The 24602-nt window shown below is 36.6% G+C and overlaps 1 protein-coding gene across 8 annotated transcripts in view; it reads left to right on the top strand.

Annotated features, from left to right (window-relative positions):
• Window positions 1-1483: 1483 nt before the first annotated feature.
• Window positions 1484-24602, top strand: part of CSNK1G3 (casein kinase 1 gamma 3) — a 71438-nt gene continuing 48319 nt past the window's right edge. For all 8 annotated transcript variants that reach the window (XM_077753019.1, XM_077753021.1, XM_077753015.1 and 5 more), the window contains exons 1-3: window positions 1484-1907; window positions 9349-9389; window positions 14215-14284. In XM_077753019.1, the coding sequence (XP_077609145.1) occupies window positions 1730-1907; window positions 9349-9389; window positions 14215-14284 (289 nt within the window). In that variant the 5' untranslated portion in view covers window positions 1484-1729. The remainder of the gene's footprint in view (window positions 1908-9348; window positions 9390-14214; window positions 14285-24602) is intronic.

Below are 24602 nucleotides of genomic sequence, written 5' to 3' on the forward strand. Positions count from 1 at the left end.
ATTTATTCGGTTTTACATATACCAAACAGAGGCTCACTATCTGCACACTGCAAATATAATTTTTTTAATGTTTTATTTTTTTCTGAGAGAGAAAGAGAGAGAGAAAGAGAGAGACAGCGTAAGTAGGGGAGGGTTAGAGAGAGAGGGGGACAAAGAATCCGAAGCAGCCTCCAGGCTCTGAGCTAGGTGTCAGCACAGAGCCCGATGCAGGGCTCAAACCCACAAACCGTGAAATCATGACCTGAGCCAAAGTTGGAGCTTAACCAGCTGAGACACCTAGGCACCCCACACACTGCAAATATAATAAGAAACTGTATAAACACATTGGGTGTTAGAACTAATGGCATATTGGGTGTATTTTTGGAAATTAATCAGAAAATACTGATTTTGTTTGGACTTTTGTTATGATTGCATTATATACTCAGTTTCAGGCATAGGAATAGACATGATACTGATATTGATCCTGGTTTCCTTATGTTTTGAAGTCAAAGCTTCTTTAGTTACAGAGGGTAGGAATCCACTCAAATTGGTCAAACAAAAGTAGGAAGATTGCTTACGTTTGCAGAATTGAGATGTTAGATGGGTGAAATTCCTAGAGAAAATGAATGGGGAAGCCTCCTTCAAAAGCCTTTTTTTTTTTTAACTTTACTGTTTTTATGCATATATTAGAAAATTAAAAAAAAAATCACCCATCTCCACATCATGAGGTTGATCTCTGCCAGTATTTCTTAACCTTGTGAAATGACATTTATTTTTTAAGGCCTACTCCAAATGTTACATAAGAATTAATTGTTTTCTGGGCAGAAACAATTGCTCACCCTGTGGAGCATGCGACTCTTGATCTCGGGGTCTAGTTCGAGCACCACTTTGGGTGTACAGATTACTTAAAAATAAAATCTTAAAATAAAATTGTTTCCTGTAGTGGGTGACAAGAATGTTCTTTGCACTACCATTTCTGAACTCCATGTCTGTGTAGAGGTAGTGGGTTATAAATATTTGAATTAACGAAGATCGAGTGAGAATGTACATTTAGGAAGACTTTGAAAATCATTGTGTATGGACATGTGTAAGGACATTTTTATTAAAATGTTTCACTGATTTGCAAAAGGTATTCTCTTTTTCTGCTTTTAAATGGAAAATCTCATATTGCCTTACTGGCAAAAATTGAAATGGTTTAAGTTGGGAGGTCTAAGTTAGTGAATGCATCATATTGTCTTATGAAATACTCAGTACGTTTTTATTACATTTTTAATTTTTAATAGTTTTTCTTTGTTTTGGCTTTGTGATCTCTTTGGTATTCAAGTATAGGAAAGACAGTAATGGTCACTTTTAGTCTACTGTGGGAATCACTTTAAGGGTCACTTTAAGTGGGAATCAACGAATAGAAATAGTTGGTTGCCTGAACTTAGTTATTAATTTCCCCAAAATACATTCTTTCAATTCTCTAAGTTGACTAACTTTCCTTTCCTAATATTTTAGCTCTCTATCAATATCAACTTCCATCATTGAAAGGATAACTTTGAAGACATGTTTTGCTGAAAAGACAACTGAGAAAAATTTTACGAATGGGATGAACACGCGCCAGTTAACAGACTACCTACTACAATTTGAATGTTAACAATTACCCACCTGGTACAGTTAACCTAGTGATGTACCTGTTCTCACAACACCCTATTTCAGTGTGCTTGTCTTGATTAACGAATTCAAAGTGGAGTACCGCAAACTTGATATGGATAATAAAAAGAAAGACAAGGACAAATCTGATGATAGAATGGCACGACCTAGTGGTCGGTCGGGACACAATACTCGAGGAACTGGGTCTTCATCTTCTGGAGTTTTAATGGTTGGACCTAACTTTAGAGTTGGAAAAAAAATTGGATGTGGCAATTTTGGAGAATTACGATTAGGTAAGACTATTTTGTTTATTCCATTGTGTTTGAAGCATTTTTTAAAAATTAAAAGTACTTTCTAATGAAAATGATTTTGTTACTGTTTAGTCGTTCACTTGTGGTAATTTTAAAGAACCGCAATTTTAAATGTTGGAAATTTCTTATGTACTTGTAGTTTTGTTTGTAAGGAATTCCCTCCTATGAGAATGTGTACGTAACTTGAGATCGCCCATCTGGAATTTGAGTAAAAAGAAAGTAAATTAAAAAGCCCCAACAAGCTGATTAAAAAAAAAAAAACCCATTAGGTGCCTTTTACAGTGTATTTTTAAGAATGATATGTAGGCTACTTTTTCAGATTTGAAAACATTTGAAAACTGATCACTGCAGGATCACTGTATGCCTTAAAGTGAAGGTAATATACTGAAACTGGGGGAAAAAATCAATGAAATTTACATTAAAACACCCTCCCCCCTTACATTCAGAGTGGAGCTCAGAAATCTATATTCTTAACAAGGGGCACAAGGTGCTGATTCAGTTTATTTTTTATAATCAGGAAGGTTTGGTAAACATCTCATTAAATCTAACTCTGCATTAAAGCAATTGAAACTCGGTGAGGGAAAGTTATGTGCCAGATGTCACACAGCAGTTTAATGACACAGTCAGGACCAAAATCCAGGTTTTTAACTCCTAGCACAGTAGAGATGTGGCTGTCTTGAGGGAAGAGAAATTAAGAAGAGGACAGCATGGTTATATGGGCATCAGTACTGAGGTACCTTGCGGGCTGTGGTCACTGGATCACCAAGAACACAAACTTGAGAAGGAAAAGGAAACACTTGGCTTCACAATTTTCCTTAGATGCAATCCCACTTACAAGAAATAAGTTCAATTGTGTGTTTACCTATTCAATTACTTCTCTTCATCTTGTGAAACACTCTAATTGTAGGTCATCCTTCATTTTAATATTTTGTGTTGTTCATGTACATTAAATCTTTACATGAAGCAAGCCAATAAAAGGCAGTGATGTACTTTGTTAATAGCTGTGATTGATGTGTGTGGCAGATGCTTGGATTTTAGTAGGGACTCAAATATTTGAAAGGGTGAATGTTTTACAGTTTACTTTCTTGAAGGATATTGACTTAGATATTTTGAAATTCTTGAACTGTTTCTGATTTTGGAATTAGAAAAAGTAGGTTATTTACTTGTCTAACTGTGAGCTCCATTTACCCATCTATTCAAAGTGTATCATGTGTCTATCAAGTATGAAGCATGATTAGGCACTGATAATGCTGGAAAAATATAAAAATTATTCTTGCTATTATGGAAGACATAAGTCATTTAAACACTTGGGGCCTCAAATTCCTCAAGTTTAAAATGGAGTGATTCTTGCTTGGGATTCTCTCCCCCTCTCTCTGCCCCTCCACCCTCCGTCCCCCAAAGATAAATAAATAAACAACAAAAAAAAGGAGGACCTGCATGGCTCAGTCACTTAAGCGTGCCACTCTTGATTTCGGCTCACGTCATGACCTCATGGTTCGTACGATCGAGCTCCACATCTGGCTCTGCACTGACAGCATGGAGCTTGCTTGGGATTCTCTCTCTACCTCTCTCTCTGCCCCTCCCTCGCTTGAGCATGCACATACAGGTAGTCTCTCTCAAAAATAAATTAAAAAAAATGGAATTATTACTCTTTCCTAGTTGATTGTGAAGACAAAATTCAGACGATCATGTAAAACGACCATCAGTATTTCCGCATATTTTAGGAAAACATTGATCTGTACCCTTAAAAGATATCAAAGTGTTCTGTTTTAAAATTAAACTTATGACCTGTTGTAGTATATTTATTTATATATAGAAAATAGCTTTATAGGCGTATATTATTTTATATGTATGTATGTACCCTATCTCTCTTTCTGGATGTGACTGTAGTACTCTAGTGCTTTGGCCATTTTTATTTAAAAGTGATTTCATATAATTTATTTCATAATAAATACATATGTGCTTACAAACACATCTCTGTGTATGTATGCACGTCTGTGTATATATAAACACAAAATAATCTAGCTGACCCTTTTAACTGGGGCAATATGAGAAACTACGTGTACCATATATTGAAACTATATATTCTGTATATAGTGAAAAAGCAGTAAAATACCCCCTTTGTTTAGTGGTGTGTGAATAATTAGGATTAGGAATAAGATGATTTATTAGTCTGTCCATCCATCCATTCATTTGTCATCTACTTATCTATCTGTATCTCTGTATCTAATTTGTCTATGGTTACTTATTATATATTTGTATATATTTATTTAACTGTATTATCTAAACTATATGTTTGTGTTTTATGCATATTTATAAAATATATAACATCTATACCTAGATAGCTAATTTATTAATTTTATTCCTTCTTATTGATAGGATACTAAATAAAGTGGCATTTTACTCCTTAAAGGCCCCAAATAATTTCTTTCTATAACAACAGCTGTTGAAACATTCTTCATATACTTGGATAAACATGCCAATGTTGAAAGCTGGTTTGGATTCTTAAAGTGCTTGTTTGAAAACAACATTAATAGACACACCTTGTATATTTGCTTCCTGGCACTAAAATTTTTGTGATTAGTATTGGATGAGAAAGAATATAAGGTATACATGTTCTAGGTAAGGAATTTTCAACAAGGATGCTGTTGGCACTTTGGGCTAGGCAGTTTATTTTTTCGTAGAGGACTGTCCCAGACATTTCCTATTGTTTAGAACTTCCAACTTCCTGGGCACTAAATAAAAGTTGTACCTCCACACACAACCCCAGATACTTTCCACCTGTCATTTTTAAATGCCCCAGGAGGAGACAGTATTAAGCACTACTGAAACTAGTCATACAAGTAATGATTTAAAAAAAAAAAAAAAAGGTGGACATAAAACTTTGGCCTTGAGATTTAAATAAATAGGTAAACATTGCAAATAATCTAAAATTTAAGTAATAGTACATTTTTATTTGTAAGTGAAATGATGAATAATGTATTTTTGTTTTATCTTTATATGTATGGTGGTAAGATTTGCAATTTATGTGTTTTCAATCTCTTTCTAGCTTAGACAATCATCCAAAACCCCTAGAAATATTTCTTCTTTTAAATTTTTAAAAATTATTTTGCTTTTTTTTTTGAGAGAGCGAGACTGAGAGAGCAGGGGAGGGGTAGAGAGAGAGGGAGATCCAGAATCCTAAGCAGGCTCCAGGCTCTGAGCTGTCAGCACAGAATCCGACATGGGGCTTGAACCCAAACTGTGAGATCCTGACCTGAGCCCAAGTTGGATGCTCAACTGACTGAGCCACCCAGGTGCCCCTCGAAGTGTTTTTGATAGTTACTGAATGAGAACAAACATAGCTAGCTAAAATATCGTGTTTTATTGTATATATTTGTGTGTTTTTTGGTATGTTTTGATATGTTAAAAAAATCTTTCTGACTGGAGAGAGACTGGTCATGCTGGGCTAGCACCGATTTTTCACATATCAAAGGATTCAGCTGGGAGCGTGCCTTTGATGTGCAGAGTAACCAACCTAGAGCCATCCCTCCTTTGCCTGGCCTGGGTATTCCCGGAGGAGGCCGGCTTCCACTTCACGAACCATCCTGTGGCTAGGTACAAGACAGCCAGAGACCACTCCTATGGCCCAAAGACCACCAGAATGATTTGCTACCAGAATTACTCAAAGTACTTCATTCTGAACTGTTTACCCTGCCTTGCCTTGGCTTTCTGTAGAAACCCCAATAAAGGCTTTGGCCCAAGCTTCTCCTCCCTTTTCTCTGTCTTCTACCACTTGACCAAAATATGATACTTCTCCTCTAGGACCTGTGAGTATAATAAACTTTGTTTTCCTGAGCCTCTGCTGGGTCCCCTCTGGAGGCGACACCTGACTGACTGTCACCTAAAAGAACCCAAAGCAAGGTTGCTGTAAATTGCTTGATGAGATGCCTTGTGTAAATAAGTTGCTGTAACTTTTGACGTAATTAGGTATATGACAGGAGTTTCAGTAACTTCTCTTATTTTTGTTTGCTTTTTTTATGTGTAGTTCACAGTTCTTGTTTGTTTTTATTTAAGAATTGTTTTGAAAATTCCGCAGGACCTATGATCTATATCAGATATGCAGACTTGAGTGCATTCATCATTTTTATGCTTATTGACTTTCTACTGTTACTAACTGTAGTGTATTATAAAACTTAACTGAAAAATGTAATAATCAGTAACAGACTCTAGTACTGTAAGAGATCCTGGAATACAAGGTGTTAAGCAAAATAGGTTTTTTTTTTTGGTTTTGGTTTTTTGTTGGTTTCTGACATAACACAAACCGGAGGGAGAGCACTTGGGCTTTTTTTGTTTTAATAGCAGCACTAGGGTTTATCAAGCTGCACCTTACTACAGGCGCGGGGGCTTGCCCATGGTCCTCTTGATGTATAAAGCCCGGACATTCTGCCAATTCTTCTGATCAGTGTCACCAGGAAATTGACAGCTAAGTGGATGTTGTACACAAGCTCATCGTCTGTCATCTTCATGTGGCCAGCAGCCACTGCCAGACACAGCACCTTCATCTGGAATTTGATCATGGACTTCACTTCATCCCCTTTGGCCACCATGTTCTCATTGTGGGTCAGCAAGGAAGGGAACTTGCCAGTCTTATTCAGGCCAGGGCCCAGGATTTGTGGGATCTGCTTGACCAGAGATTTGGAAGCCAAAACAGCATTCTGGTGGTAAGGGCGTCACTGCGTCCCCAGTATATGGATTCAGCCTCTGTGTGCAAGGTGATTGCCCCTGTCTTTGCCATCTGCCAGCCAGCCAGCCAGCCAGCAAGAGGAAGAAAAAGGGTCAGGAGAGCACATATTCATCTTTGGAATAGAGGAATGACAGACCTATGTCCCCTCATAACCTGGAACTTAATCACATGGCCACACCAAGCTGAAAGAGAGGCTGGAAATGTAATATCTAGCTAGACAGCTGTTTTAAAATGGACTTATTCTATTATTATAGAATGGAGGGCATGGATATTGGTGGGTAATTAATAGTTCCTGCTATAAACTGGTACCTAGTTTTTGTAGAACAGGGTTTTCTATAATAATTACCACCCAAATCTCTCGAAATTGGTAAAACCATCTTTTCAAGTTCAATAGAGCAGAAAGCTCTCCTGGCAATGACCTTTGAAATTGGATTAAAACATCAGGTAATTGGAACCACTCTGCTTGGAGTCTTGTCTTAACTGGATTCCCTCTATACATACACTCCCTCTCTGTCACTCACATTATACACACAAGCACATACCTCAAGCACGTCATGTGTTTGTTCATGCCTAAAACAAACATTGCTTAAGAGCCAAGGGCATGAGGCTGTGCCTGTGTTAGGTTACGCAGGTGTTACACAAATGTATTGTTTAAGCATTGTTCATGGTTAAAAATAAAATCCTCAGAGTTCAGCAAAATCTCTAATGTTCAAAAAAAGATCATGCTTTAAGGATTTAGTGCTTTGTGCTATGACCTAAAAGCAGGCATTTGATCATATAAATGCTCATAAAAGCAGACTTTTAAGAAGAATTTGGTATGTTTTGGTTCTGTGGAATCTGTGTGTAACTTGACTTCTTGGCTTGTGCATATTTTCACCTGTGTACCTGTGACTAAACATCATATGGTTTGGAAAAGATAATCATGTTTTTAGGAAATACAAATTCTGTCTTCGCACTCAAAATTGAATTATTCCTTTGCGAGACACCAGTTCCTCAAGATAAAGCTCCTCACCTTATCATTAAATTGTTCACCGTGTGCCGACTAGAAGAAGCCTGAAGTTTCATATATAGTGTGTTCCCGAAGGTGTACATGAAGGCACATCTGAATGTTGAACTAATTGGCTAAAAATATGATAGGTTTTCTGGTATGATTGTTTTCATATTTACGGGATCGGCAGTTTATATTCATGAGATATTTAATATGTAAATATTTTTATTTAGGAGCGTAACTAACCCTTCGCCACATTGGCACTCATCTTCGGTTCCACCTGTGCCAGCTGTCGTGGGTTCTGAGACCTTTCTGCTGAGCATTAGGAAGAGTGCTTGCGTTTGTTTTTCTTTTTATCTCTTATTTTTTTATTCATTTTTATAAAATAGGGACCAGATTAAAAAAGTATTACAGTCTTTGAACAGCCACTACTGTACAATGGCAGCAACCTCTTGGAGACAAATTTTGCCTAAAAGTTTTACTGCCGTTCATTGGCTGCTGTCTAAAAGGACGTTAGGGGTATTAAGGTAGAAAGTTTCTTGTGTCCAAGTTGCTCATTCTGTGTCCAGCAGCCAGTGTAGCCAGGGCTGGTTACTGTCACAGTTAAAAAGCAAAACAAAACAAAAACACCTATCATTTTTCTGTTTTTCTCATTATAAAAATAATACTTATTGAAAAAATACTGGAAATTCAGAAATCACATTCTATTTTATTGTTCTTTTTACTGTACTTGTGAAGAAACACATTAACTTAGTTATCAGATTGTCTTCGTATACTTACTGCTTCTAAAATTCTCTGTGCTACTTGGGCTACAGATGCTGACCGACCCATTGGAATTTTCTAGATTATTTTCAATTCGCAATGGCAAAGATCACTGTAATTCATTTGAATTCTTTACATATTAAAGTTATTGATCTTTATTTTGGTTTGTTACTTGTTCTTTGTATATGGCAAATGTTTTTCAATACACAGATATAGAGGTTTAACATATTATGGTTTCCAGTCTGTATAAAATCTTCTTTTTATTCCACCTTTTAAAATGCCCATAAAGACTTCCATATATTGGGTGATAAATATTTTATCTTGTTTTATGGTTTATATCTATGTTTTTAAATATTCAGCATATGATTGTAAGGAAAGGTGCTAATAATTTTCCCCTCAAAGTCATTAGCTACTTTGTCAGAGCCAATTATTGAATAATACTTTTCTTACTTTATTTCACTTTTAATATATTCCAGAGTTTTTCTGTGTGTATAATATATCTAATAGATGACATATGAGCTGTAATTAGATCACATACTGTAATAATGAAGGATTTAAAATGAGGCAGTAATTGGGAAAGGAATTTTGTATTCCTGTTTTCATATAGGACTTCTGGTTTTGAAATGTATTTTAGCATGTGTTTGACTATTGAGTTACTTCCTGAGTTGTGTGCAGTAGTGCAGCAAAGTAAGAATCTTCTCATTTTTGTAAGTGGGCTAACTTATTTAAGGTATCACCTTCTACTCTGAATCCAAGTGAAATGCTAAATATGTCCTTGGGTTGATAAATTTAAGATTTCCTTGTCATTGCTTTGATCTATGGAGCAAAAACCTTTGCTTCATTTAAGTGTACTATGTGCTTTTTTCCACCCAAAGTAGAGTTTTACATAATGTACCATTATAAATGAATTATTGATAGAATCTGACCTTTTTTCTTTCTTTTTCAAGGGAAAAATTTATATACAAATGAATATGTGGCAATTAAACTGGTAAGTTTGTGTTTCTTTTTTTCCTTAATTTTTTCTGGTTTTTTCTTTGCGGATTAGTTTACATTTTAATTACTTCTTTGTTTTCATGTCATTTATAACTTGAGTGTTTATTGGGAAAGTGATATGCATAACTGGTTTTTTGTTTGTTGTTTATTAAGCTCCTAGCATCAGCATGCCCCTCAAGTATGTGATAATGTGTAAATATCTGTATCGTTCCATGCTGTGAAAACTCAATCCCTTTACTTTGATATCATTATAGAATTTAATTTTTAAGTTTTGGCACAATTTGTAATTTGAAGAAGCTGCCCCATTGGTGTCTTTAATTAGAGTAAAACTAGAAAGCAAAATTTCTCTTAATGATTCAAGCATTTTTTTAAGAAAGAATTCTTTTTTTTTTTTTAATGTTTTATTTATTTCGGAGAGAGAGAGACAGCATGAGCAGGAGAGGGTCAGAGAGAGAGGGAGACACAGAATCTGAAACAGGCTCCAGGCTCTGAGCTGTCAGCACAGAGCCCAGCATAGTGCTCGAACCCATGAACCTTGAGATCATGACTAGAGCCAAAGTCAGACGTTTAACCAGCTGAGCCACCCATGTGCGCCCTCCCCTTTTTTTTTCCCAGGCATTTGGACAAATGTGTCCTTAGTATTCTGGATTATATTCTTTGAAAATGTCTTCCCAGGGGTGCTTGGGTGCTTCAGTCAGTTAAGCATCCAGCTTTGGCTCAGGTTGTGAGTTCGAGCCCCGCATTGGGCTCTTCTGTCAGCACAGAGCCTGCTTCAGATCTCTTGTCCCCCTCCGTCTCTCTGTTCCTTCCCCCCAAAATAAAGATGAAAAAAAATTGAAAACGTCTTTCCAGGTAGCTTTTAGTATCTCTTTTTCCATTGATACTTTGTGTATGGTAAAAGTGGCTATTATTTGACCTTCAGGGGTTCAGAAATGACTGCTGTGAGAGGAGGAAAGCAGGGAAAACCAAGTCCCAAGGCACCGTTCCGGAGTGTGCCCCCTCTGACAGCTGTGAGGCAGCTCTTTTCTGCAAGAGTTGAGATCTGGGAATTTTTAGAAGACAGAGCTTTGTTGTTCAGGCACAGCGTTTCTGTCCGGTTTGCCAGCCAGGTTTCCCTGAGGTTAAGCCTGGCTTGGTTTTTCCAGTCTGCCTGCCATTGTCAATGTTGCCTCTGCCAAAATAACCACTGTTGCTGGGGTAAAGTGAGATTAATCTTTCAGGAGTATTAGAAGACGAGGCACTAGAGAGAAATAGAAAAACTTTGGGAATGAGTTAGAAGACTGTATTACTCAATGTGAAGTGTCTCGGTGAGTATAGACCAAATTTCACCATAACGAATGCTGTGCATTTTCACTGGGAAGTCAAGATGCCCGTATGTTGTTAAGCCCCCGGAGACTGGCTGGCTGACATGTAGTTGGGACTGGCCTTGACCTAGATGCATTCACCTTGGTTTTAAGGTCTGGCCCTTGGCTTTATGATAGCAGATCTGGTTAGCTCATCTCTTGAGATTGTCCCTATTAACTAAAGGTGGATTCACAGCAATCATTCAGTTCACACAATTAGCCAGGCTTTCAGAGATGTAAATACTTGGAAGACTTAACTTCTAATTTAAAATGAGGTATCTTACTCTTATGCATCCAGAATGCCCATATCAGTATAAACATCACGTTTGCTTTCTGTAGGCTGGTGTGCAGAGAAAGCAAGCTAAATTTACAAGGTTCCCTTCTGAGCATGAAATCAGAACAAGGGGAGTTAGTCTGTATGAATCAGAATAGGGAGGCCCAGAATGCAGTGTTTGAAAGGGCATTGCTGACTTTCATTTCTTTGGAATTCTTCCTTTTTCCATGTTCTGGGCCACCGGTCCAGGATCTAGACAATGTGTGGCGTTGAGAGTGGGGGTGGCACACAAGGATAGGAATGTAGCAACACCCAGATATTCTGTGTTATTGCTGCAGCAGCCTGGGGTGAACCGCTCCACTCACTGGACCATGCGAATGATGCTGAACTGATCTACTAAGGCGCATAAACCATCGTGTCAAAGCAGGAGACACTGCTGTGGACTGTCCTTTCCTTGTCTGTCATTAATTGGTGACCCATGGGTCCTGTTATTTTCAGATTTGGGACTTGTTTATGCTGTTAGTAAACATTCAGTATGTCGTCTAAGAGCCTGCTTATGTACACACGTGTGTACAGCTCTCTTTAGTTTATCTTCATGCTGTATCACTCTCCCCTTAGTTATTTTTCTCCTTCTTCCTTTTTTGTGGACAGTCTTTCTCTGTCCGATTTGTCCCTTTTTAAATCACAGTGATCAGCACTACATATAATAATAGTGTTTTTTAGTAAAACTGACAATTTTGGGGGATTTTTTTTTTTTTTTTTAGTATTTTGAGATTGAAGTATGCTATGCAGAGAATCATCTTCGCCTCAAATTCATCCAAAAATCTGTTTGGTAGGGCAGAAAACATTTCACAGAAACGATTGGACCGTGGTTTGGTACTTAGTTTATTAAATATTTATGTGTATAAAATATGTATGAAACATCCTTATATGTTTCCTTATTTGTATATGTTGTATCATTATAACAGATCACAGTTTTCTTCAGAGCCTGCTTTAAAAGTAATCGCTTAAAACTGTTTGGATACTTTCAGTGCTATCTGATTTCTCTATTTTGGTAGAAATAGGGGCATTTTGATAACAGTGTTGTTCAGAGAGCATATTTCCCTGATGACCTCAGCTCTGCTCTGCTATCTTATAAAGGGTTTTACCTTTATTTAACTTTATCCTAGTTCAGAAGAATAGTTTGTTTCAGGGTAATTTGTTAATTTCGCCTCACCTGGCACTCTCATATGTTGTTATTTGCACTTATATAATAACCTGTTGCTCATGAATCATGAAAATGTCAACCCGTGGGGAGGTGACTTTTGTTATATGGTGGTATAATAAAATTTTACTGCTAGTGAAATACTGGAATCAAGCTGAGCTGACTCATCTAAATTAGACCTGAGTTTCTGTTTTTACCAAGGGAGTTTTAATGATTGAATAAGTTACGTGTTTAATTTCACCAGTAATTGCATAAGTGGGCATCTTTCATTACATTGTGTAGTTATGTACTTCTGTACATTTAACTGAAGAATATGTAGTTATGATAGCACTCACTTTGTGGAAGGCACTGTTTTAAATCATATATATAAATGTGTATATATATATAATAGAAATAAATATATGCACATATGTATAATAAAAAAAGATAAAGTTTTATTTCTCTTTTATAGAGGAAGAAACTGAAAAGTACAATAAGGCTAAGTAATTGACCAAAGTCTACTCAGCTAGTAAGCAGTGCATTCAGGATCAGACTCAGGACACTTTAGTTTTCGTGTCTGTGCTTTTTAAAACTTTTTTACTCTCCTGCCTCTCAAGAGCTGAGCTGATTGTTTTCTCTTACAATAATCTTTATGACTATAATTTCCTCCCCTGGGATTCAAGTCTTTGTCATGGGTCATAGTTTTCATTATGCTGTGTTTTGATATAGCCTTGTTTTTAGTTATTCTCTTTGGGATCCGTATTCTTCCTGAATTTGTGGTTTGTTGTATTTCATTAGTTCTTGCAGATGAATAGCAATTATTTCTTCAGTTACTGCCCCTGCTCGCTTGTCTCTCTCTTTTCCTTCTGAGATGTCCATTAGACCTTTTCATTGTATTGTCCAGATTTCTCATGGTTGTTGTTTTTTTTCGTGTATTTTCCATTTTTCTTCCTTCATAATGCATTCTGTGTAATTTACATAGACACATTCCCCATCATTTTTTTAGTTCTGTAGATGTTTTCCCATGTATCTTCCAGTTTCCAGATTCTCTCTTCTGTTGTATTAATCTGCTGGCAGACTGAGTTCACGATTTCAGTTATGGAAGCTTTAAAAATATTTTTGAGGTCCTGTTGCTTTTGTTTAAATCTTGTTAGTTTGTTATACTTTCCTATTAGGTCTTGTACAGATTTCCTGTTACTCTGTTGTACAGTATCCTAAAGATATTTTCACACCTATATTATTTCTTAGGTCTAAAATTTCTGTTGCTTCTGTTAACGTTGTTTCTCTGTGTGTATAAATCTTGAAAACATTATGTTGAGTGAACAAAGCCAGACACCCACATATAAAACATATACTGTATAATGTTATTTATATCAATTCCAACAACAGACAAAACTCATCCAAAGGTAACAGACTCCAAAAGTGTCCAAAAGTGTCTGAGGGAGAGATGATGGAAATGAAATGTTCCAGAGGTTTTTTGAGGTAGTGGCTGCAGGGGTATGTATGTAGTTAACTAAGCTCATGGACCTAATGCTCATGAATGGTGTGTTTTACTATAAGCTATACCCTAGCTAAAAAAATTAAAAAAAATATTGCTCCTGATGAAAGTTTTATATTTTCATCTTAGTTCTTTCTTGTCTATAGTTCTCGTTAACCTTGAACCTTTATGTGAGAAATACACAGTTCAGAGGTGAATTCCTAGGAATAGGAGAAAGAGTAAGTGCCACCATTTCCCTAGTCTTGAATGTTTGGAGTCTATTTTTCCTTAGGGTCAAAGAGTCAAACATAGATTTCCTTACTGCCTCATCTAATAGTCACTTACATACATTTATGGCATCAATTGATTTTAATTGAACTCGAAGTTAACTTTTATCTGGTTCTAAGTTTAGAAAAAGCTGCCTAGTAGAATATTAAGGTATGTAAGAGTTGATGCCAAGATTTATAACATTTGGAATTGGGACTCCGAGATCTTTTAGTAACTTAAATATTGTTTTGTTATTTTTGTTTATTTTTTAATTAGGAGCCCATGAAATCCAGAGCACCACAGCTACATTTGGAATACAGATTCTACAAGCAGTTAGGATCTGGAGGTAAAGTCTTATATTAATTTTTAAATTTGTAATAAAATGAGTTGTCATGATTAATCACTCTTTGGTTTCAAAGAATAGTATTTTAAGTTTGGTGGAATATGAATCACTTCTTAAGGCTATGCTTACGAGACATTCCCTTACTGGAATCTTAACGTTCTCTTTTTATTTTACTTATGACATCTTTGGAGCTTACTATGTTGATGTTAATATGAATAGAGAACATTGTGAAAAAAATTTAACTTGAGAATAACAAGATGCAAGTAGCTAATAATATCCTTAGCCTTTTTGGTATTAAAATGACTTAGGACTTAATGGTAGGCTGAAAAATGGCGCCCTAAAATAGATCCGTATCATAATTCTTGGGACCTGGAAATTTACCTCTGCAGGAATGATGAAGTTAAGGATCTAGAGATGGGTAGATTATTCTGGATTATCTCAATAGCCCTTGAACACAGCCATAAATGTCCTTGTGAAAGAGAGGAGGAAGAACATTTTACATACACAGCGGAGGAGAAGGCTGAGTGGCTACAGAGACAGAGATTGGAGTGATAGAGCCATAAGCAGGGAATGCTGACAGCCACGAGGACCTGGAACAGGCTGCTAGGGTTCTCCCTTAGTACCCCCCGTGGGGACGTGCCCCTGCTCACACCTGGATTCTGCTTAGCCAGCCTCCTTTCTGATTTCTGGCCTCCAGATCTGTGACCAAATAAATTGCTGTTCTAAGCCACAAGCAAGCAGTATTTATATTGGCTGTAGGAAGTTAATACAGGTGTATTTTCGTAGAAAGTCTAAAATTAGTGAGAATATTTTTTGCCACTGGAAAAAAGTAATGAGAAGCTTTCCTATAGTATTTTGCATTTACTTTATGCAGAAGCTTCTCACAGCTATGCTTCTGCTGTTTACATCTATTCTGCTAACTATAATGATTTTTTGTATGGGTGGCTTCTAGTCATGTAGGGATATTTTGTTTCCCTACATTTAATACAGTTTTTTTTCCACGTATCTTTTTGTATGCACGTGTTTACATTTTAGTTGATAGGGTTGAGTGCTTAATACAGTATTCATTTCACATTATTTTTCCCTAAGAGTATACTTTTGAAATGAGTAGTCATTGTGGGGACCATGAGTTGACGTTTTGTATTAATGTTTTTCTCACTATAGGCTTCTTTTTTTTAATGTTTTTTTTTTTTTTTTAATTCTTTTTCTGAGAGACAGAGAGAGACAGCGTGAGCAGGGGAGAGACAGAATCTGAAGCAGGCTCCAGGCTCTGAGCTGTCAGCACAGAGCCTGACGCGGGGCTCAAACCCATGAACTGCGAGGTCATGACTTGAGCCGAAGTCGGACGCCCAACCGACTGAGCCACCCAGGCGCCCCATTATAGGCTTCTTATAATGCATATTTAAGTCTGATACAGGTAGTCCTCCAGGAGTTATCAGAATTTTCACTGACTACTGAGATTTGAAGAATAGGGAGATAAAACTAATTGCAAGTGAAGCTGTACATGTTATTTAGGACTAGCAAGTGGGATAGAAAACCCTAAGAAGCCAATGGGGGGGGGAGGGGAAGACTTAATTGGCTCATATCCTGGAAATTCAGGAAAGGGACCAATATATTAAGACATTATTGTGTCCAGGACTTCATATACTTTGATCAGGGATGTTCTTGTATTTGTTTCTGTGCTCTACCTTTTTGTGTGTGTGTAAGATTCATTTTCTGCTTGGCTCTTTTTATGAGACAGTGAGGGTGGTTACCATTAACCTAACTTAGCCATTATAATAGCATTCCTTGCCTAAAAATTCTAGCAGAGGTTTTAGGACTGATTCTTAGGGCCCTATTCTGTGTCCTGTGCTTTTCCTTGTTTTAATCATGATGAATTTGATTGCCCAGGCTTGGATCTTATGCGCATCTTAGGAGTTACCTGGGACTCAGGGCCTGAGAATGGGGTGAGATGGTTTGCCTAACGGGAAACTGAAGTGTCAGTCAGAAGGAAGATTGGATGCTGGGCCGATAAAGGCAACAGATCTATCATTACTTTAAGTAGTAAAACTATCATTTGGAAAAATAGGATTGAATACTTTAATTAGATAAGAATGAATAAGTCACTTTAGAGTTTAGGGAGTCATTAAATTGAATACCAGAGGTACCCTCTTATTATTATATTATGTCAAAGTAGCATTAAAATGAAACCTATGTCTTTACCGCTTGAATGCCATAGGGCTGCAGTGAACAGGGACCATCACGAACAGGACAGTCTGTGTGTACCAGGGTGCTCCCCAGTGCTCCCCTGAGCTCCATGGCATAGCATTTACTTAGATTGAAATATGGGTGGTATTGCATGAAGCTGACAAATATGACTATTTTTGAGTGCTGTATGTGAATCATGTGAATTTGGTTACTAGGTAGTATTTTATCACTCATGAATTTTAAACACATTTTTGAGTACACATGTGAGCTTTGTAGAAAAACAGAAGTTTAATTGGGGAGAGACCGATGATTTTCAAATAGTTTGATTTTGGAATTGATACTTGATTGTATTTTCAGACCCCTCTTAATCATAAATGTGCCATTCAAAGTAATTTAACTCCCTCATGGTATTTTAAATTTTATTTGAGTAGTAGCTTGCTTGTTAATGTTCTCTTTAAAAATAAGTATAGTAGCTCAATATCCAGACTGTTTAAAGAATTTCTAAAACTTGACCACAAGAATACAAACAGTCCAATTGAAAAGTGGGCAACGGGCTTAAATAGACATTTCTCCAAAGATACTCAGATGGCCAAAGAGCACCTAAAAAGATGCTCAGTATCACTAATCATTAGGGAAATGTAAATGAAAACTACAAAGATAGACCACTACACACCCATAGAATGGCTGTTCTCAAACAAAAGAGGAACAAACCAAAAACCCGTAAACAACAGGTGTTGGTGTGAATGTGGAAACATTGAAATCTTTGTGCATTGCTGGTGGGAATGTAAAATGGTACAGGTGCAGATGCTGTGGAAAATAGGATGGCTGTTCCTCAAAACAAATTAAGCATAAAATTCTCATCTGATGCAGCAGTTCTTCTTCTTGTTATATATACAGAAGATTGCCTGTCAGATATTTGTACCCCTGTGTTCCTATTATTCACAATAGCCAAAAGGCAGAAACAGCCCAAGTGTCCATCGCTGGATGAATGGATGAGCGAAATGTGGTGTTTTTAGACACGTTATGAGATAGATGAGCCTTGAGGTCATTAGGCTAAATAAAATGAGCTCATCACAAAAGGACACATTCTGTATCACTCCCCTTATTTGAAGTGCCTAGAGAGTCAGGTTCCTGGAGACAGAAAGCAGAACGGTGGTTGCCAGGGGCTGAGGGGATGGGGGAATGGGAAGGTATTATTTAATGGGTATGGAGTTTCAGTACGAGGTGACAAGAAAGATGGATAGTGATGGTGGTTCCATAGCACTTGTGAATAGTTACCTCACGGCACTTAACTGTGTACTTTAAAATGGCTAAAAAGAACATATTTTTATATTATGTATGCCTTACCACAATAAAAGCAGAAGTCAAAAGATGGATTTACTCAGGATTATTTAGTGAGATGTGAAAACATCTGTGATTTCTCTAGTTCTGCCTGTCTTTCTCTCATTTCCCTGAGAACATGCCTCTTTTCTCTGTTATTTGTTCACTGGGTCTGTTCAGTACAGGTGGTTTTAAAGCTAAGGGAATGGGAGCACCTGGGTGGCTCAGTCGGTTAAGCCGTCTGACTTCAGCTCAGGTCATGATCTTATGGTTTGTGGGTTTGAGCCCTGCGTTGGGCTCTGTGCTGACAGCTCAGAGCCTGGAACCTGCTTCAGATTCTGCGTCTCCCTCTCTCTCTCTGACCCTCCCCTGCTCACACTGTCTCTCTCCCTCTGTGTCAGAAATAAAAAACAAAACAAAACAAAACATTAAAAAAAATAAAGCTAAGGGAATGGATAAGGTCTCCCACTCAGGTAGGGTGTCACATGAGAAGAGGAACAGGGAGGAAACTGTGCTGACCACTGCATTGGGCATGGATGAATTCAGCTGTCAATAACAAAAATCATGACAGCAGTAGCTTAAATAAGTCAAGGGGTGTTTTGTGAGGGAAAATAAATAAGGAGTTGGAGGTAGACAATTCTGAGGTTGAGACAGCTTCTCAAAAGTAAGGAATCTGTGGGGCGCCTGGGTGGCTTAGTCGGTTAAGCGTCCGACTTTCGCTTAGGTCATGATCTCACGGTTCGTGGGTTCGAGCTCTGCGTCGGGCTCTGTGCTGACTGCCAGCTCAGAGCCTGGAGCCTGTTTCAGTCTGTGACTCCCTCTCTCTCTGACCCTCCCCTGCTCATGCTGTCTCTCTCTCTCTCCTAGAAATAAATAAAACATTAAAAAATTAAAAAAAAAAAAAGTAAGGAATCTGTTCTCTTTAGCTTTCTGCTCCTGTTTGTTTTTTTTTTTTTAATGTGGCTTTCTTCTTATGATCCTGAATTTTTTTTGTAACAGAAGAGAGGAAACAATGAAATTGCTTCCTAAATAAGGATAACTTCCAATTCTTTATCTCCTGGTTCTATTCTTAAAATCTACTTACACCTGTATATCCCTAGTGGAATCCGAAATTCTTTCTACCTAGAATTTCACTTCCTACCTTCTTTTCTCCTTTTCCAGTGATTTTGCTCTTTCCAGAGACCTGTTTGCTCTTTTGGATTATCTTGTTCCATTTAGTGGCACACCCATTCCTGCTGAATGTGTTTCTTGTCTTTGATTTAAGCCGATTGGGACGATCACAGAATTCTGTCATATCATTTAGTATAAAGTCCGAACTTCTTTCTCTTTTCTCCTATCCTCTTTTTGGTTGCACTGAACGTACTCTTTCGTGAATAGATCTTATTATTTTCATTTGCCTGTATTCTCCTTTGTGGAATGTCTTTCTTACTCAGTGAATTCCTTCTTTCTTCAGGCCCTCACTAAATGTCACCTCTTCTGCAGTGCATTTTCTGACATTGGTGTCTTTCCAGAAGTGCTTATTATTTGACCTGAAGTTATTTTGAACATATCTTTAGTTTTCTATTATATTATGTGATTGTTTGCTTATGTCTGTCTCTTTGAGGGCAGTGAAATGACATATTTGCTTTCTTATCCTTGAAACTGGGCAAAATGCTTGACAATTGTGGTCCTTGGTAAATGGTTGAAATGATAAATTCTTAAATGAGAAAGACTGTTTTTTCTCATTAGATGTGAAGTTATTATATATAACCTCCAGAATTTCCTACAGCTTTTTTAAACTTCTATGATTGATGTTGAATGTTTGATATTCTAATATTGTAAGAGATTGTTAGGTTATTAAATTTTGAGTTTCATTTCTGACATAGAAACATAGACATACAGTTTCAAAAAATTTTTTAATTTATTTCATTTGTATTATTCTCTAATTAGGTAAATTTAATTCCTCATTTTAGGCATCTAGAAACAGAAGGAAAAATCAATGATAAGGATTTTTTAAATTAATGGAAATGGTAAACCAAGGAGATAGGTAGATAGTTATCTAATTAACTGAACTGTACAATTCAGCCGTCTAAAAATAATCACTTTCCAGAGAAGAATAGGTATTGAATCATTTGAATAATTTATTTTTTTATTTACGTGAGAAAAAGTTTAGTTGAATTATTGATACTTTATGGGAATGCCTGGAGTATATTTTGAAATTTATGGAGAAATTTCCTTTGATGATCAGTGATTCTGAGTATCGCTTCTTTATGTTATTTCTTTCACATCAGATGGTTTTTAATGGGCTGTTTTGGGGGAAACTTTGCAATTGTTTATTCCTCAGAATTTCTTTATTAGCTGATATCTTTATAATAGTAAAATAACCTTTCTTTGTCTGAAATTATTACTTACCAAAAAGAAGTAGAATAATCTTTTTTTCTGTTACAAATTACTGTTGTTGGGGCACCTGGGTGGCTCAGTAGGTTAAGCGTCTGACGTCGGTTCAGGTCATGATCTCTCGGTTCGTGGGTTCGAGCCCTGTCGGGCTTTGTGCTGACAGCTAGCTCAGAACCTGGAGCCTGCTTCAGATTCTGTATCTCCCTCTCTTTCTGACCCTCCCCTGCTCACGCTGTCTCTCTCTGTCTCAGAAATAAAAATAAATAAATAAATTAAATAAATTACTGTTGTTGGCAAATCTATAACTATAGAAATGATATTAAATAGACTATTTGAGACTATGCTTATGTTAAATCGTTTCTAAGTGAGTGCCTTGACTTTCTGATCTGCACTCAGCTATGTAGCTCTAAACACTAATTTGATAATAGCAGCGGTGGCTGTTTCAAAATTATACCTCTTTGTAATGTCGCCTTGTGAGAGCTGTTACTTTAAAAGGCTTCTCTTCTTTCTTGATACTGACCCCTCTGCCTTCTTGATTTGTGCCTTGTTGAGAAGTGAGGATTTAGATGTTCCTTCTGTGTTTTTGCTCTGGTGTATAGAAACCTCCATTTTCACATCCTTTTCAAGACTATTTAGGTCTGTCTGCTCACTCAGTGACTGTTGGTGATTCCATAATCATGGAAGTATGGAAATTTGATCATACTACTTACTTTTTTTTTTTTTTAATAGTTTATTGTCAAATTAGTTTCCACATAACACTCAGTGCTCATAGAAACAGAGAGCATAACAGGTCTTTAAAACCAACAAGAGCCGGAAAGCTAACTAAAATGACGAAACGAAAGACCTCTCCTCCAAAGAAACTCCAAGAAGAAATGACAGCTAATGAACTGCTCAAAACAGATATCAGCAGCATAAGTGAACAAGATTTTAGAATAATAATGGTAAAATTAATAGCTGGGCTTGAAAAAAACATAGGGGACATCAAAGAAACCATGGCTACAGACAGAATGGAAAATAAAAGTAGGCATGAAGAATTAAAAAATGCGATAAATGAGATACATAATAAATCATACTACTTACTTTTAAGAAAGATTGTGAGTAATAGTGTAAAACCTTTAAACCTGGCTGTGTACATGTGTTAATATCTAACGTTCCTTTTATTCTTGAGAAGCCTGATTGGAGTTTCTCTGTTTTGAAGAAACTTAAGAAATTCATCTTTTTCTATGTAATCTGTTTGTGGAAAAAACAGACAATATTGTAAAAAACATGAAAGTTAAGGGAATAAACTAATGAGGATATCACCTGTTGTATTTTGGTATGAACAAAAATAATGAAGAGCACTCTATTAGTGAGTCAGTGGTTCGTGTAGACTGCATCTCAGTTCAGATAATATTGGTTGTTGCAGCAGCTTCTAAGAGTTCCCTTTTCTATCTTTGCTTACTTGATTTTAGAAGACACCTTAAGTGTACGAAATACTTCTGTTCCTTATAGAGGCTTCTCAGTATGAGAATTTTCTGCAAGTTACGCATTGCTGATCGTTTACTAATTTATCCATGACTACATATGTACATTGCTACTTGTGATAGAAGAATACAAAATTTTTGTGCTAAAGTCATTATAATTGATGGAGAAGGTATACGTTTGAAGAATGCTGTGCATTATCACTGTAAGAGAGAAGAGTTAACTGATCATGGTTTTAGTTTGGTTTAAATGGTTGCAGGTATTAGGATAGTTGTATGGTGTTTAGTAATTATATTATTTTTAGTGCTAATTAATCACATACAAATCTTAAAAAAAACATACCTTGGAATAAGGTAGGACTAAATGGTGACGGATTTAATTTTCTGAGACACAGCCTCATTTTCAAATTTCTCTGTATAATAGTAAAAGATTAAAAATGTAAAGCCATTAAAAACAATTTGATGACTTCATATTTCATTTTTTTAAATGGAATAAAACAAACAACATTTTAAATGGAAATAAACAAACAAAATTTGTTTATTTTTGAGAGAGAGACAGCACGTGAGTGGGAAAGGGACAGAGGGAATGGAAGACAAAATTCGAAGCAGGCTCCAGGCACTGAGCTGTCAGTACAGATCCTGATGTGGGGCTTGAACTCATGAACCATGAGGTCATGACCTGAGCTGAAGTTGGACATTTAACTGACTGAGCCACCCAGGCACCCCTTCATTTTAATTTTTGATTTAAATATGGAGGAAGGCATTTGTGGGGATGAGCACCGGGTGTTATATGGAAACCAATTTGACAATAAACTATCTGTAAAAAAGTAAAAAAAAAAAAAATAAAGTAACACATTGTGAGAAAAAGTCTGTAAACTGGAAGCTTGGGGGTAAAAATGATACAGAAATTGTGTTTTTTTCTTAATTATTTAGGCCCTGAGAATAATAACTCAAAAATGAATAATAAAACATAACATAATGAATATGATTTTATTCATTATTCCTATAATGTTCAATATTCAATATAAATGAAAAATAACTACTTGTTTGTAGATGTTATTTTTTTTAATGTTCTTTAAAATTCAGAATTATCTCAGAATTTGTAATTAGAATTGTCACAGAAAGGACTATTTTTTTTTTCTTTTTACAGTGCAGTGGCTTTATTTTATTTGGGGTGTATTAGGTAGAATTTTATTACTAAAGGTGGGTGCTGGGTGCTCTGGTATTTAATGGAACCTCTGTTTGCCAAGTCGGGAACTCTTGCACCTGCTGTTCATATCAGAGCTTGCTGTTCAGCAAGGTCAGCCATTCTCAGACTTTTTGGGTCTCAGGATCCTTTTTTTACTCCAAACTCTTTGAAGATCCAAGAGAACTTTAGTTGTTGTGAGTTATAGCTATTGATATTTACCATATGAGAAATTAAAACAGAAATAGAAAGATATTGGTATATGAAATCATTTTAAAATAACAATAACATTTTAAAATCACAAGTAACCAAATTTTCCAAATCAAAAAAAATGTGAGAAAAGTGCCCTTGTTTTACAAATTTGCATATTTCTTTAATGTCTGGCTTACGAGAAAACACCTAGAGATTCTCCTATCATCTTCTTTATTCAGTCTGTTGCCGTATCACATGTCATGTAGCCTCTGGAAAATTAGCCTATTCACTTGTGAGAGAATGAGAGTGAAAAAGGTAAATGACATCTTAGTGTTACTACAGAAATAATTTTGATGTCATTGACCTGAAAGGGTTTCATGGACCACCCATCCATTCCCCCATCTATCTCCAGTCCACATGTCGAGAATTGCTGAGCGGAGATAGAAGCATTTATGTTAAAGGTTAACAGGACTGCCTGGGTGGCTCACTTGCTTAGGTTAAGCATCCAGCTTTGGCTCAGGTCATGATCTTATGGTCTGTGGGTTCGAGTCCTGCATCGGTCTCTTTGCTGACAGCTCAGAGCCTGGAGCCTGCTTCGGATTCCGCCTCCCTCTCTCTTTGCCCCTCTCCCACTCACACTCTGTCTCTCTTGCTCTCAAAAATAAATAAACATAAAAAAATTTTTTTTAAAGGTTAAGAATGCCTTAAAGTAAAACTTCCTTGGAAAAAAAGTTTTCTGTGTGATAATTCTGTACAGTATTTCTAACCAGATTTTAGGTTTTCTTAACCACCTCTGTAGAGTTGAAATTTCCCAAGCAGAACATGAATGCTTTTGTTTTAATCCTTCCTAGATGAAAAACTCCAGACCTGCAAATGGAAAGAAACCTCATGATACTCTTTCTTTTAATGACAGGCTATACTGTCACCCAACTAGAAGGGACTGAAGTACTTCACTACATGACACAAAGTTCTCCCCAGTCTTTCAGAGTGTTTGTTAGACCCCCAGTGTTGTTTTGTGACTTAAATTAATTAGTATTGTTTTGTCACTTAAATAGAAAGCTGAAACATAAAATGAAGTGTTTAATAACATTGATTTTGGGAGACTATAAGGGTGAGGTTGTAATTTCAAATAATATGTGAATTTTGTATTCTTGCCTGTTCTTCAACTTTTCTTGGGAGAAAAAGTATACTTGTCTTGAAAATGAGGGAACCAGTACGCATCCCTAAAAACTAGTTATACTGGAAGTTATCAGAACTGACTTTCATAAATTCACAGTGTATGGGCTTTTTATGGTAGTCTCAGAAATAATTTTAGAATTGTGTGAAGTGTAAGTTTATACTTGAAAATTCCCTAGATATAAGACCAAGCTTGCTCATGCCCTTGAGTGGGATTGCATTCATGCAATTCAGTACCCAGGTACTTTGATACTTTGATAAAGGGGTTAGTAACTTAACCCTTCCTGCTAAGCCTTCTTTCTGCCCTTGTGTGCTCTCCTTTCTTGCCCTCCTCTTCTTCGCCTTTCTTCCAGAAACCCTTTTCCCTGTGGTCTTGCTTTCTGTACTCATATCAGCAGGTTTTTGTTTTATTTTTGCCTAGGGT

Source organism: Crocuta crocuta, unplaced genomic scaffold (assembly GCF_008692635.1).
Source record: "Crocuta crocuta isolate KB4526 unplaced genomic scaffold, BGI_CrCroc_1.0 scaffold377, whole genome shotgun sequence".
NCBI classification, from domain to species: domain Eukaryota; kingdom Metazoa; phylum Chordata; class Mammalia; order Carnivora; family Hyaenidae; genus Crocuta; species Crocuta crocuta.